General features: G+C 37.7%; 1 protein-coding gene across 1 annotated transcript in view; it reads right to left on the bottom strand.

Moving 5' to 3' along the window:
- Window positions 1-13433, bottom strand: part of gfra1b (gdnf family receptor alpha 1b) — a 29129-nt gene that overhangs the window by 2985 nt on the left and 12711 nt on the right. The window contains exons 4-9 of the mRNA XM_004080268.5: window positions 6985-7163; window positions 6582-6754; window positions 5701-5810; window positions 4015-4149; window positions 3466-3650; window positions 1018-1065 (exon numbers count right to left, since the gene is read on the bottom strand). Coding sequence (XP_004080316.1) covers window positions 1018-1065; window positions 3466-3650; window positions 4015-4149; window positions 5701-5810; window positions 6582-6754; window positions 6985-7163 — 830 coding nt within the window. The remainder of the gene's footprint in view (window positions 1-1017; window positions 1066-3465; window positions 3651-4014; window positions 4150-5700; window positions 5811-6581; window positions 6755-6984; window positions 7164-13433) is intronic.

Raw genomic sequence — 13433 nt, 5'->3', positions numbered from 1 at the left:
AAATACCATTAATTTAATGTTAAATTAAACTTTTCTCACAATGTGAAAAAGGTTTTAGATTTTTGGAGTGTCAAAGGCTGTAAATGGTTCCACAGAGATGCCACTTTCCACAGGTTTTATTTTTTTTAAAGCACCTATTAGCTATCATTTCTATTTGAGAAAGCCAAGAAAACATTTTCTCCCCCCAAATGTTCCTAGCTGTCAGATCTTCAGCGAAAACCGACTGAAAGGAAACTAAAGAAAGCGATGGCTGGCTCTGCTCTGGACTTGAATTTGCAATGAATGTGTGTCTTTACATAATACACTATCAACAACACTGGTTGTTGGTACCGGGCTGCACAGAAAGAATAAATAACTTACATGACTTCAGTTTTATTTAATTCAGGATCTAAAAGATGTTATATTTAGAAAAATCGCCCGATTCTCTGCTCTATGTTACTCTTGACGCAGGCCAAGGCGCTCTTCTCGGTCACATGATAGGTTACCGCTAAAATAAAATCCAGAAGCTAGCAAATTGAGTAAAAAACAAACATATTTGGAAAATTTCTTTGTCAAGGAGAAAACGCCCAGCCAGGGCACCTGTGCGATGTTCTGCGTGTCAAAATAAAAGCTCTGGGTTCGTCTGGTCACGTATCTGTGACATATCCTCAGCGTAGCGTTGCTAAAATAGTTTTCCGCATACCTCTTAAAGACCGGTCCGTGAAAACTTCGTGTGACGTCATACCGGTCCGTGGCGCTAAAAAGGTGGGGAACCGCTGGCCTATATGACACCTTAAATTTCACATTAAACTGTTGAGCTACTTTTGTTGTTACAAATGTGGGCTATGTCATCGTTTTTAAGCCCTTTTCAGTGCTTTTAAAAAAAAATGAATTTTGGTTACAGTTATGCTAAAAACAAATTTATAAGGAGTTTCTGTTCAATCCTAAATAAATATACGCTTATATCCAAAGAATTAAATCTAGTTGGGTTCAGCCAGAGCCATAGATCTGGATTAGAGAGGATAATACCGGACTTACCAGACAAGGAGCCATGTCCACTGTTTGATTTGACACCAGCTTTTGGGCCTGAGGGGACAAGAAGAAGAAGAAAGACAGCAAAAAGACATTAACTGTGATTCTTTCTGTTATTGAATTCGCCTGCAGTCAGACTAAAGGTGCTGAAAGATGATATGAAAGGCTGCTTTTCCCTTCAGTCTTAATTGTTTAGAAGTCATGGATCTCTTTGGCTGCCCGGTATTCTCACACAGATATAGACGCAGCAGTGGGGCACAGGATATGATAAAGAGGTTCAGGAACACAACAAACACTCCATGTGATGATTCTTAAGTAGGAGGAAGCGTTTGAATCCGGCTTCAGAGAAAAAAAAGATGAATTGCTCCATTGGAGGTCCTCCTTGGGAAAGATGTTTTACTGGTGATAAATCATGTTATCAACATTAAAAGCCAATATGATAGATTGTCCCAGTTACAGTATTACATGATATCATCTTATTTATAAATAACCACCCAAAATGTTTATCACAGGGGAAGAGAAGTTATCTGGAGCATGTTGGAAATGTTTTATTTTTCTCCAAAAGTACCTGAAATGATTTTAAAAAACAACTTTTAAACTAAAGTTCCAACACTTTGGCAAACTAAAATGAAATATTCATGGATGCCTCGGATATTTGAAATTGTTTAAAGAGTGCTGAAACGAGTAAATGTAAATTTGAAAAAATAATGTTAGTCTTAATCAGTGTCTCTTCACAACTATTATTTTAATTTGGGTATTTTTCTATTAGTACTTCTCAATTGTTTAGATATGTACTCATTTACAGTATTTATTTAGCATGTTTTTTTAAAGTTTATCTTTTCATAAGCAGTGTTTTTTTTATCTTGGTTGTGCAGGTGCTTTAAAAAAGCAGAACTGTGTAGAACTTTTTTTCAATTAATTTTCTTTTCTGGAAGATAAATAAGTTGTAACTTGTAGTTTTGTAGCAATTATTCTTTTTCTGATTGTCCACAAAAAATAATTGTGGGAATTTGGGGTTATTTACCCTTGTGCTATCCTTGGCACTTTAACATTGGGAGTTGGGTCATCTAGACCCACTAGACAGTGCGCTGAACCTTTTTTTCTTCAATGATTTGTGATCTTCACTGGTGTCCATGGATTACATGAAATCTTTCCACCTTTATCCACCTTTGTCATGGTAGGGAGAACACGTCAGTGTAAGGGTGGAGGCATAGGATAGCACAGGGTTAAATCTATTGCACCACCAATCTGCATGCCGCCACTTTCCCATAATTTACAGTAAACATATAAAGCATAACATTTCCATTAATCCCTGTAGCAAGCACAGTCACTGTCCTGAAAGCACACCACCCCTGTAAGCACTTTCTGATGTTTTTAGAGGCAACCAATTAGCTTTGACATGACAGTTTAGGAAACTGACTCTCCTCTGACGGATCATCTTTCTGCCCAGGAGGGGGCATTTTGTGCATGCCATCATAAAACCCTCCTTGATCTATCATTGTGACAGAGACAGATGTCTGAGGATGCAAACACACTCCCTGGAAGGACCTCCTGATGTTGCATTCAACAAATTTCCTTTTGTAGGATTTCAAAGAATCTAAAGAGTTCATTCAAAATTCAACAATCCATTTTTCCCAGAAATTAGTTCATGTCGATTGAAACAAAAAATTCTAATATTGATCATGAAAGATCCACCTTTGATCGGTTTAACGCACTATGTAAAAAGAGTTTCTGACCAAATACTTCATACATTTGTAATAAAACGTTTTAAAAAGGAATAAAACACTGGATTGAATAATAAATTCAGTAAAATCAGGGGCGGAGCCACAGGTGTACTAGGGGGGCTGCTGCCCTCTCCCAGCAAAAATTTTTGCCCCCCAGTTTTTGAGTCAACAATAGTATCATTAAATGACAAAGATTAAGAAATCATCAATACAAGCTTCTTTAAGCATTGCAAAAATAACAAAAGCAAATAAAATAAATAAATAAATAAATACAACAATGGTAAAACGGTTAGAGTAATGGGTTTTTATTCCCTTCATTTGCAATGGCCTTCCACCATGCTGTCTTGCCACTCTTCCATAGTCTTTTATGTAAACTGTTTCCTTTCAAAATAATTTGACGTGGTTTAAAAACAAGGTATTGGTGAAAAACGAGTCTAGTTATAGAAATTTAAAGACCCACTCCGATAAAAGAAATTGTGGTTTTAATGTTTTAAACATGTTCTTGTGGCATTTTCCTGAAGATGGAAGAAATATGTAAAGAAAATTAAGCTAAAAAATGCATTTCTGAGAATTTTCTTTATTCGAATTAGCAAAAAATTGGGCAAAAACGGCGTAATCATAATTAAAAGATGATTGAGAACGCTTCTTAAAATAGATCAAAAGATGATTGGAGTTTGCGATTGTGAATGGTTTCAGAAAAAAATGCAGAGATGTGTCTTTCAGACATCACCTGTAAGGTTTCGCAGATGCCGTATGAGTCTTCCAGCTTGGCCACATTTGTCAGCGTGTCCAGGACGTTCTTCAATCGGGCTTTAGTCCTTCGACTTATGCCCGACTCCACTGTAGGCTTCATTGAGGGTCGGGGATGCCACATGCTGACGTCAGTACCGTTGCCAAATGCCTGGATGGCGTTACCTACATGAAAGAAGGTATTGATCGGTATTGATTCCCCCAAACTGTATAATTAATCGCAGCATGTCGAGAAAAGAAGAAAATAGGATAGATAAATGAGGCAGTAAGCACAAAATGTCAGCTCTTTGATTAACTCGTATTATTCGTAATAGGTTTTATTGACCAAAGTGTCCTCTGTGACCATTTTCAAAAGTGTTATTCAACTAAAAAGCTCTTTATGAGTGCCACATCTTTTTCTCACATGTTCACTTTATAGAAGTACTCAGAATGAATAGCACAGCTTTACGGCTGTTTGTCTTCCAACAAAAAGGACTCAAAATAAAGAACATGAGGTCAAAGTGGGGAAAAAAGCTGAAGTGTTACTTACGCAGGCAGCGATTGTCGGTGAAAAACTGAGCAAATTTCTCACAGTCTTGCTTGCTGTTTCCACTGCTGCTGCAGTCACACCACGGCGACAGGCTGATGCCAGCCGACTGCACGTAATTGGGCGTCATCACCGTCCCTGCAGAGGACAAAAGTTAGTCAGTGTTAGCTTCTGAGTGTCTTCATGCTGAAATGAAAATGTTCAGGTCAGCTTAGGAGGCTCCCAGGCCAGGAAATGAAAATAATTCATTAGAGAGATTTTACATGCTCTGGCCGTGAAATCCATTTAAGCTGCGCTGCACTATGACCTCCAACATGGAGGATCGCTTCATTCCTCCACTCAAACAAGTCCTCGTATCAACAAAGTCGACAAACAAAAGGCCTTATTTGGAGACGATTCACACCAATGTTTCAGGCCCAGCTGGGGCGTTTCGTGCTTCTGGTTCCAAAAAGTCAAATGAAAATTTTCTTTCTTATTGCTGTAACTGGAAAAAATGGCTGCCTTTGTGTGGCGATCAGGAAGGCGGGTAGGCTCTGCAGGATTTAGACATTTTGCTGTGCGGACACAGAAATGAGTGGAGGGGAGCCTATTAGAGGGGATAAGCGGTGGGAGCCCTGATATAAGTGTTGCAGATTAAAATGTCTGCCTGTTGAAATTGCAATTGGCTACTGTTGCACTGCAATTGAAATCTAATTATGAAACTCAGCAGGACATCACTTTCCCACTTTTCCTATGTGCATATACATCTATATATATATATATATATATATATATATATATATATATATATATATATATATATATATATATATATATATATATATATATATATATATATACACATATACAGTATATTTATAAAAAACATGTCTTATCATGTATTGTGTGGAATAGATGCAGACAAACTTTGCTTTGCATGCTTCCCTGAAGAGAAGCAAAGAAGCAGCATCCATGCAATATTTGTCATGGGAAGTAAAACAAGCTCAGAGGGTGTCCTCTTAAATCTATTTGCTTTTTTTTAAACGTTAAATTGTTGGGCCTTTTAATGGAAAAGATACAACTAATATATTTTCTGACTCTATCTGACAATTAAAAATATGACAATATAAAAAGAAAATTGGGTTACTTAGGAAAAACTGCTTATTCAGTGAGCTGTTTAAAGTTGACATATAACTAGCAAAGGAGGGTGTGATGTCATAAAAATAAACCTTAGTTACTTCCTACCGTATTGGTGACTGGTAAGTTTAAAAAAACACTAACATTCGGTTAAATCTCTGCTTCCAAACATGAAATAAACAGTAAAGGGACTAATTAATTATAAAAAGTGGTTCAGATTTAGATGTACAGTGGTGCCTCGCTATAACATGGTTTCCTGTTTCGCAGATTCTTTCAATGCAATTTTGCTTAAACTTATAAATCCTTAAATGGTGATCAGATCTTTGTTTTCATTTTATAATGGTGGACTTGTAATTCTACGAAGGTTTGAACTTTGACAGTTCAAACAAGACCGAAAACTGTGAAAATGTTCACGTGTATCTGAGAAAAGTGTGTAGCGAGGGGCTTTACAGCCTTAAAACATCTATATTCCTACTTCATGGATTGTGGGTTATTTTTAGACATTTTGCTTTTGACTACAGAAGCTGATAAATATTGTAACTTTAGTTCAACTAGACGTCAATATAAACTTACCAATAAGACGGGAGTACGCTAGCAGGCAGTCCGCATAGTTCTCTGTGAAGCAGCCGGATATGGAATGAACCTCGGGCTGACAGTTGCTGGTAAAGTCCAACAGTCGTGACCTTTAAAAAATAAACATTAAACAAAGTTTACACTTGATTTCTCCTTTTTTGTCTTCCCTGTACCACTGTGTCGAATTGTGGGGAAAATGAACCGATGCTCCATCCATCCATCCATCCATCCATCCATCCATCCATCCATCCATCCATCCATCCATCCATCCATCCATCCATCCATCCATCCATCCATCCATCCATCCATCCATCCATCCATCCATCCATCCATCCATCCATCCATCCGTGTGATGATACCAGCTTGTATAGTAACTCAGATGGTTGTTGTTGTTTTCTTTTTTAGTGCAACACATTACATTAATGATGATTACACCAGAGAATTACAAAACAAACCTTCCACTAAAAACAATGTTTTTTTCCCCAAATAAATATATAATAAACTATCAGCCAGTTTTGTTAGCAAGAGGTTCCACCAAGACTGACAGTCTCATTAAGTTTGTATTCTCATCCTTTTCATGATTGATTCTGTTTTAATTAAAAAGGCAAAGCTTAATAAGACAACAGGTAAGTTGTTTAAATTTTGTTTTTCAGCTTTAGACAAAAAAATGGGCGTTATCTCCAAATGGTCAAAATGTTTTTTGTTTTTTTTAAATGCCCCTTAAAGACAAAATCTTTAAAAAAAAAGGGAGCCCATATGGGGACCCTGAGGGACACCATTTGTAATCTCAATGCATGTTGAAGTACAGTTCAGAATCTGAATATCTGACATGTTTCCGTTTGAAAAGGAATGACGCAGTATAGATCTAGCTTAAGTCTAACCTGCATATGTAGTTGGTTTTGCAGGTGTTCTGCAGGGACAGACAGTTGGGCTTGTCTTTATCTTCATAGGAGCAGACGGGAACGATGGTCTGTCGCCTGCGTTCTGCACAGGCCTTCTGATCCTCTGCCGGGCAGGAGCAAAACAGCATCCCATAGCTGTATTTACTTGGAACCTTGATTTTTAAAAAGAAAACAAAACTTTCATCATTTCATGCGATAAAAGTAACCTTTTGAAATAAAAAATAGTCAAGACAAATGAATGAAAAAGCTGAACGGTCATCCCAAGTGCGACAGCGCTGAGAATAAAGTTAGTTACCTTTTTTTTCTGTTTCCAGGCAGGCACAATGGTCTAAACATCAACCTCAAAGGCTGTAGAGCTCTCAAGCTTGGCATGTCTAATTACCTTGTCAAAGAACTCTCGCAGGGCCTTGTGACATTTGCGCTTGTTGCAGACCTCAGAGGCAGACACCCTGCTGGTGCAGGAGTTGATGTAAGTCGAGCGGTACTTCTTACAAGTGTCATTCAGGTTACAGGCTTTGGCGGCATTCAGACAGTTGTTTTCCTTCGCAGATGCAGGTTCGACTGAGACAAAAAGAGAGAAGTGCATGTTCTGGAGATGTTTTTGCAGGTGACACTGTCAGTTTGAGGGGGGAAAAAGGAAGCTGTAAAATTACTGATCATCTTTTGAGCTATTGTAAAGGGCCTACATCATGTAAAATCAACTTTTTGAGCTTTTAAGTACATAATGATGTTACTTCCTCACAAACAAACAAAAAAAACAACCAAAGCGGTATATTGATCTATTCACCCATTTCTGAATATTCCTCTACAACCCTGCTTCTTTTCGAGCACCAGCCCCTCCCAATCCACAAAAGCGAGTGGGTTCTTACATCCATACATATCAAAGTGAAGAACAGCCACTTCCAGGAAGATCCTGCGCTGCCAGCACCGCCCCCAGGCTAACAAACACGCCCACTTTTTCCGTGGAGCTAGTGAGCTAGCTCTGATCGGCAAAATGCTTTCAATATGCACATCCATCTTTGCAAAAGTTTGGATGTTGTTTGTTTTTGTGGGCAAAGCGCAGACACGCTGCTGAGGCCAACTCTAAGTTGACGTCATGAAATGGGCGTCATCCACGAGGAGAGAAAAGGCCTCAGAGATGGAGTCGTCTTACTTCCGGGTAGAAATTCAACTGTGAAAATAACTTATATTTAATAAAAAAATTGTCCTTCAGTGTGCCTAAGGTAATATATAAAAATGGATACAGTTTACTCTGAAAGGCTTAAGAAAAAGCACGATAAAGTCAATTTAAAAGCATTCCCAGTGGTCTTTTAATTATAATTGTGCCTTTTATAGCCAAACTAAAAAAAACTAATTTTTTTTTTTAGTTTGAAAACTGTTCCAAAACAATCTGAATAAAGAAAAACCCAATAATGCAATTTTAACCCTTGTGCTATCCTAGGCACTTTAACATTGGGAGTTGGGTCATCTAGACCCACTAGACAGTGCGCTAAACCTTTTTTTTTCAATGATTTGTGATATTCACTGGCGTCCATGATTATATGAAATCTTTCCACCTTTATCCACCTTTTGTCATGGTAGGAAGAACACGGCAAAGTAAGGGTGGGGTCAGCTAAGATAGCACTACACTTAATTTTCTTTACACATGCCCTCCATGCCAAAAAAACAACATAATTTTCATTGAAGTAGGTTTTCAAAACATTTTTCCAACATCCTACATTTCACTGTATTTTATTGTACCTTTCAAGAAGACCTTTCAAACGTGAATAATGTGTTTGAAACATGAATAAATTACAATAAAAGTTTGGTCAAAATACTTCAAATACTCTTTGTGCCAAAATCCACTTTACTGTCCTGTATTGGGGGGAGTCACCAGACTTCATGGTTGATGCTCCGATCTCAGTCCTTGATCTCCCACTACCCTCCCAAAATGAAGCTCTATAAATGACATTTTCTGCATTTCCCCCCAAGAAAGAAGTCATTAAAAATCCTCTTAGGTAATGTGTAAAATTCAATCTAATATATTCTGAACAGAGAATTCTTTTCATCCAAACGACAGAGAAAGGAGCTTATCCTCGTGTCACAACATGAGCGAGGCGCTAAATGATGTCTCAAATTGTCTCCCTGACATCCTTTAATGTGTTTAAGACCAATTTCAGACATGTTTATACCCAATCATAACAGAATGGCTTCAAACTTGCAGCAGAGCTCAGAGGCCCGTTGAAAGCAGAAAACATTTGGACAAATTTGGGCCATTTCAGCTCAGGAAATCTTGAAATCAATACAAGTGTTTATTTAAACTCAATATTTGTGGAGTGGAGGAAACAAGCAACTGTTTCATGCCTGACTTTATCTCCAATTATATGAAAAAATATTCTTCAATTTTTGTTTTGTTTTGTTTAAGGTGATGTTAAAGACCCACCCTTGATGAAAATAGTGTTTCTAACAAGTTTTTGGGGCATTTTTCTCATGGATATATATTACCAAAATTAAGCACAAAGTTTCATTTCTGATAATGTCTTTATTAACCCTTGTGCTATCTTAGATGACCCCACCCTTACATTGACGTGTTCTCCCTACCGTGACAAAGGTGGATAAAGGTGGAAAGATTTCATGTAATCCATGGACACCAGTGAAGATCACAAATCATTGAAGAAAAAAGGTTCAGAGCACTGTCTGGTGGGTCTAGATCAGTGTTTTTCAACCTTTTCTGAGCCACGGCACACTTTAACCTTAAAAAAAATCCCGCGGCACACCAGCATCCAAAAATTAAAAAAAAGAAGGATAAACTCATAGTCTGTATTGATCTACAGCCCCTCCACAATCTCACATGCATTTTTGAGATAATTGTTGCAGAAAAAGCTGGAAACTGCAGCTGTTTTTTTCTAAAAGATTCAATAAAAGTTAAGTTAGAAGATTTAAAAATAGTTTGATGTGTGTTCGTTGGTTTCAAGACGTCTAACGACAGATCTCCTTGTGCCCTGTCACTCTCACAACCCAATGCATCATGGGAGATGTAGTGCATAAAACGGCCGGAGATCGATTTTCGGAGCTTCATTGTTTTGTTCACTTGTTCCACGGTCTGATACCGGATTCTGTGCAAAGCTACAGCGCAAAAGACGAGCTTTAGCTGGTATTTTTGTTAGAACTGAGCGACTTTACGAGCTAAATCGGGACAAGGAAGTGAAGACTTTAACCACTTCTGATTGGTCAGACTGATGACATGTGATTAAGCCCCTCAAGAATGATTGGTGGAGACAGTTAAAGGGACGGGACTTTTCCCAAATACAGCCGGAGCTGCAGCTGAATCGCGGTACGGTCATTCTTATCAAAATGTCTTTAATAAAATAAAATAAACGCAAAGAAAAAGTATTTTATGATCTTTTATATTCCTAACTCCTCAGTGTTTTATCAGGACCTGTTTGGATGAACAGAGAGCTGAAATCATGGAGATGGGAAATGTTTTTAGATCAGTTAATGAGGGCAATTTTCCACGGCACACTTGACCATCTCCCATGGCACACTGGTTGAAAAACACTGGTCTAGATGACCCAACTCCCAACGTTAAAGTGCCTAGGATAGCACAAGGGTTAAAATTGTTGTGAATCAGGAGCATACCCAAAAATGCAGTCTGAAAAACAGAATATTTGGGATGTAGAAAATACACTGGGGTCCCTCACTTGGGTTAGGGTCAGAGGTGAATTTCTAATGAACTTCTGCTGCTCTGTAGAAACTTTGTCCTAAAATACGACATTTTTTAAAATTTTGGCTGAAAATAATAATAATAATATTGGATTGGATTTATCTGCGCTTTTCCAGACACTCAAAGCACTTACATTGTGTCAATTATTCATTCACTCCTCATTCATACTTGGTGATGGTAAGCTACGGTTGTAGCCACAGCTGCCCTGGGGCAGACTGACAGAGGCGTGGCTGCCAGTTTGCGCCTACGGCTCCTCTGACCATCACCGGGATCATTCATGCACATTCACACACCAGTGGAGCCACACTGGAGGCAAGGAGGGTGAAGTGTCTTGCCCAAGGACACAACGACATTTTGGCTGGTGGGAGCGGGGATCGAACTGCAAACCCTTTGATCATTGGACGACCCGCTCAACCACCTGAGCCACTGTCGCCCCATGACATAATCATGATTAAAAGACCACTGGGAAAACTTTGAAAATCGATCACAAGATGATAAGAGTGGTTCTTTAAATGAATTGGAATCCTCAGTGTAATGGTAGCAACATGAGAGGTTCAAAGCATGGAATCTGCCATCCCTTATTTATAAAAAGAAACAATCTGCCTAAATTGTGACCAAAAGACAATCTTCACCACCAAACAAGACAAGCTGAACAGTGACGGCCAACTGTTTAGAAGTGGCTCCTCACCCTCGTTAGGTGTGTTGTTTTCCAAAGCACTTGTCTAGACAAACCATTTGTGATCTCCTCCATCCTTTAGTCATCAACTTTTCTGACAGCTGTATTTTTTATTTTTTTTGCAGCTGTCGTCTTTTCACAGTGACGCTGACGCAGCTTTTTTTACAGACGACGTAGGAAAACTTTTATTTATTTTTTTCTACTAAAACTTTTGTAAAGTTCCGTGAAAGCGATGCTGCATTAATTCGTCTGACAGTGACGTCCACGGCACAAACTGATGTTTCATATTTAGTTGCTTTTAACAGGCAAAAAATGCTGAAATGTGGAATATGTTGAATATTTTTACTCAAAAACTATTTGAATAGCCTTTACTGAATGCTGCATTCCTTCCTTTTTTTGTGATTCTGTTATTCAATTTTTTAAAAATTAAAACAGAAAACATCCCTAGGGTTCGGTGGCCATGAAGTTCCAATTGCATCAACAAATCTCTCAAAGCAAAAACATCAAAGATCACAACACCAGTTAAAAAAGCAAATCAAACAGTTAAAAAAAAACAACTTACATTTTCAGAAATGAAAACAAAATTCCAGGGGAAAAAATCATAGGAAAATAAACATGAAATGGTAAATAAAAATGAGCCAAAATAAGAACTCAGAAAAGCCATTATTATGGGACGTCCCTGATTGGATGATTGAGTGTTGCAGAAGAGTTGATTGAGCAATCACTGAACTTTCACAGTGGGCGTGGCCATGAGCTTAAAGAAATGATGTCTGTCAGAAGATATTGTTGTGCTACTTAACTGAAAATGTGAAGAAACGCATCATCCAATCAGTGCTGTCGCATAATATCTACCTCTTCTGGTTTTTCATTTTGTTTTAAGATTCTGGAATTAATCATCTTTTTAATAATTCTTCTTCTTCTTTTTTTTTTAATTGTCGTGATTTTTAAAGACCAACTCCAATGAAAATTGTTTTTTTGGTGTTTTAAACATGTTCTGAAGAAGGAGGAGCATAAAATTCTATTTCTGATTTTTTTTTTTTATTCAGATCCTGGGAGATCCATTTTTGTTGTACTGCTAATATTAGCTTTGGGTTGTGAAGGGCTGTAAGGTAGCAGGAGAGAGAGTGTAAACAAAGGAATGATACGACATCAGTGGAAGCTTACTTCCGCTAACAGTCCCGCCCACAACTCAGACGCAAATTTCTAATGACCCCCAGCCGCTCTACAGAAACTATGTCCTAAAAAATTGACAAAGGTATTTTGATTTTAGTTAACAGCATAATCATAAAAAAAAGACCACTGAAAATATTCTTTTAAATAGATCAAAATATAGTTGTGGGACTTATTTATGTTTTTGGATTGAGGGATTTTTTGATGTGATTTGCTCTTCAGGGCCACCATACTTACAAGCAACTGATTAGATGCTTTTTTTGTCTTCATTCCTAACAGCAAAAGCTCAAATATCCTGATTATACTTACTATGTAAATACACTATGTCTTTCTTTCCTTTTCCAGGATCAAACTGTGTTCTGGATAAGGATCCTGCAACTTTACCTTTCCAGTGAAGCTTGTTTCTGCATCACCGACTGATCTATGACTAAATCTAGATGCTTCCTTGAACTTTGGGTTATCCCTCATCACAAAACCCAGCAGATGTGGGCTCTGATCTTTGACAGGTGTGACAGTTTTACCTCATTTATGGTGCCCCTGAGGCAAAACTATGCATCGAGGTCAGTTTAAAAACACTTTTTTTAATCTCATTTTTTTAAAAAAGAGTTGTACTTTAAAGGTTCTGTCTGAGCAGAAAGTTTGAGTGAGATGTAGGAAACTGTTGGCGAGCCAATGTGCTAAAATAAACAGTTTCTATAAAAAGCATATTTGCATTTAACAAGCTCATACCAGCGTTTTATTTGCTGATTGTGTTCCAGAATAAGTCATTTTGCTCTGTCACTGAATTACATAAACAGGCGGTCAGGAGTCGCATTAATTGTCTTTGCTCAGAGCGATGTGCACTTCACTGCACTCATGTCTCAATTCAATAAAAAGTCCAATCTGCTCGTGTTTTTGTCTTGTCAGGACAATGATGAAGAATTTACTGCAATATTTAAAACCACACTGAAGATTTTTTTTGTAAAACAAATCCAATTTGTTCTTTCCTTATAATATTGCAACATGTTATAGGGATAAAAATGGACAAGAAAGACACCAGTTTTATTAAACTGCTCCCCTTCAAGACCCACTCTGATGAGAATCGTGCTGTTGGTGTTTTTACCATGTTCTTGTGGCATTTTTCTGATGGACGAGGACAGATAAAAAGAAAATTAAGTTCAAAGTTGTATTTCAGAGTATTTTCTTTATTCTAAAAGTTGTGAAAAAGGAATTCATAAGATTATTAAAAAATGTTTTCCATCCGGTTTGCGTTTAGTTGGACCATCATTTATTTTTCAACAGT

The sequence above is a fragment of the Oryzias latipes genome, chromosome 19, assembly GCF_053564925.1.
Source record: "Oryzias latipes strain Hd-rR chromosome 19, Olatipes_Hd-rR_3.1".
NCBI classification, from domain to species: domain Eukaryota; kingdom Metazoa; phylum Chordata; class Actinopteri; order Beloniformes; family Adrianichthyidae; genus Oryzias; species Oryzias latipes.
The sequence above is the reverse complement of the archived record's forward strand: the minus strand, read 5'-3'. Positions and strand labels throughout refer to the sequence as shown.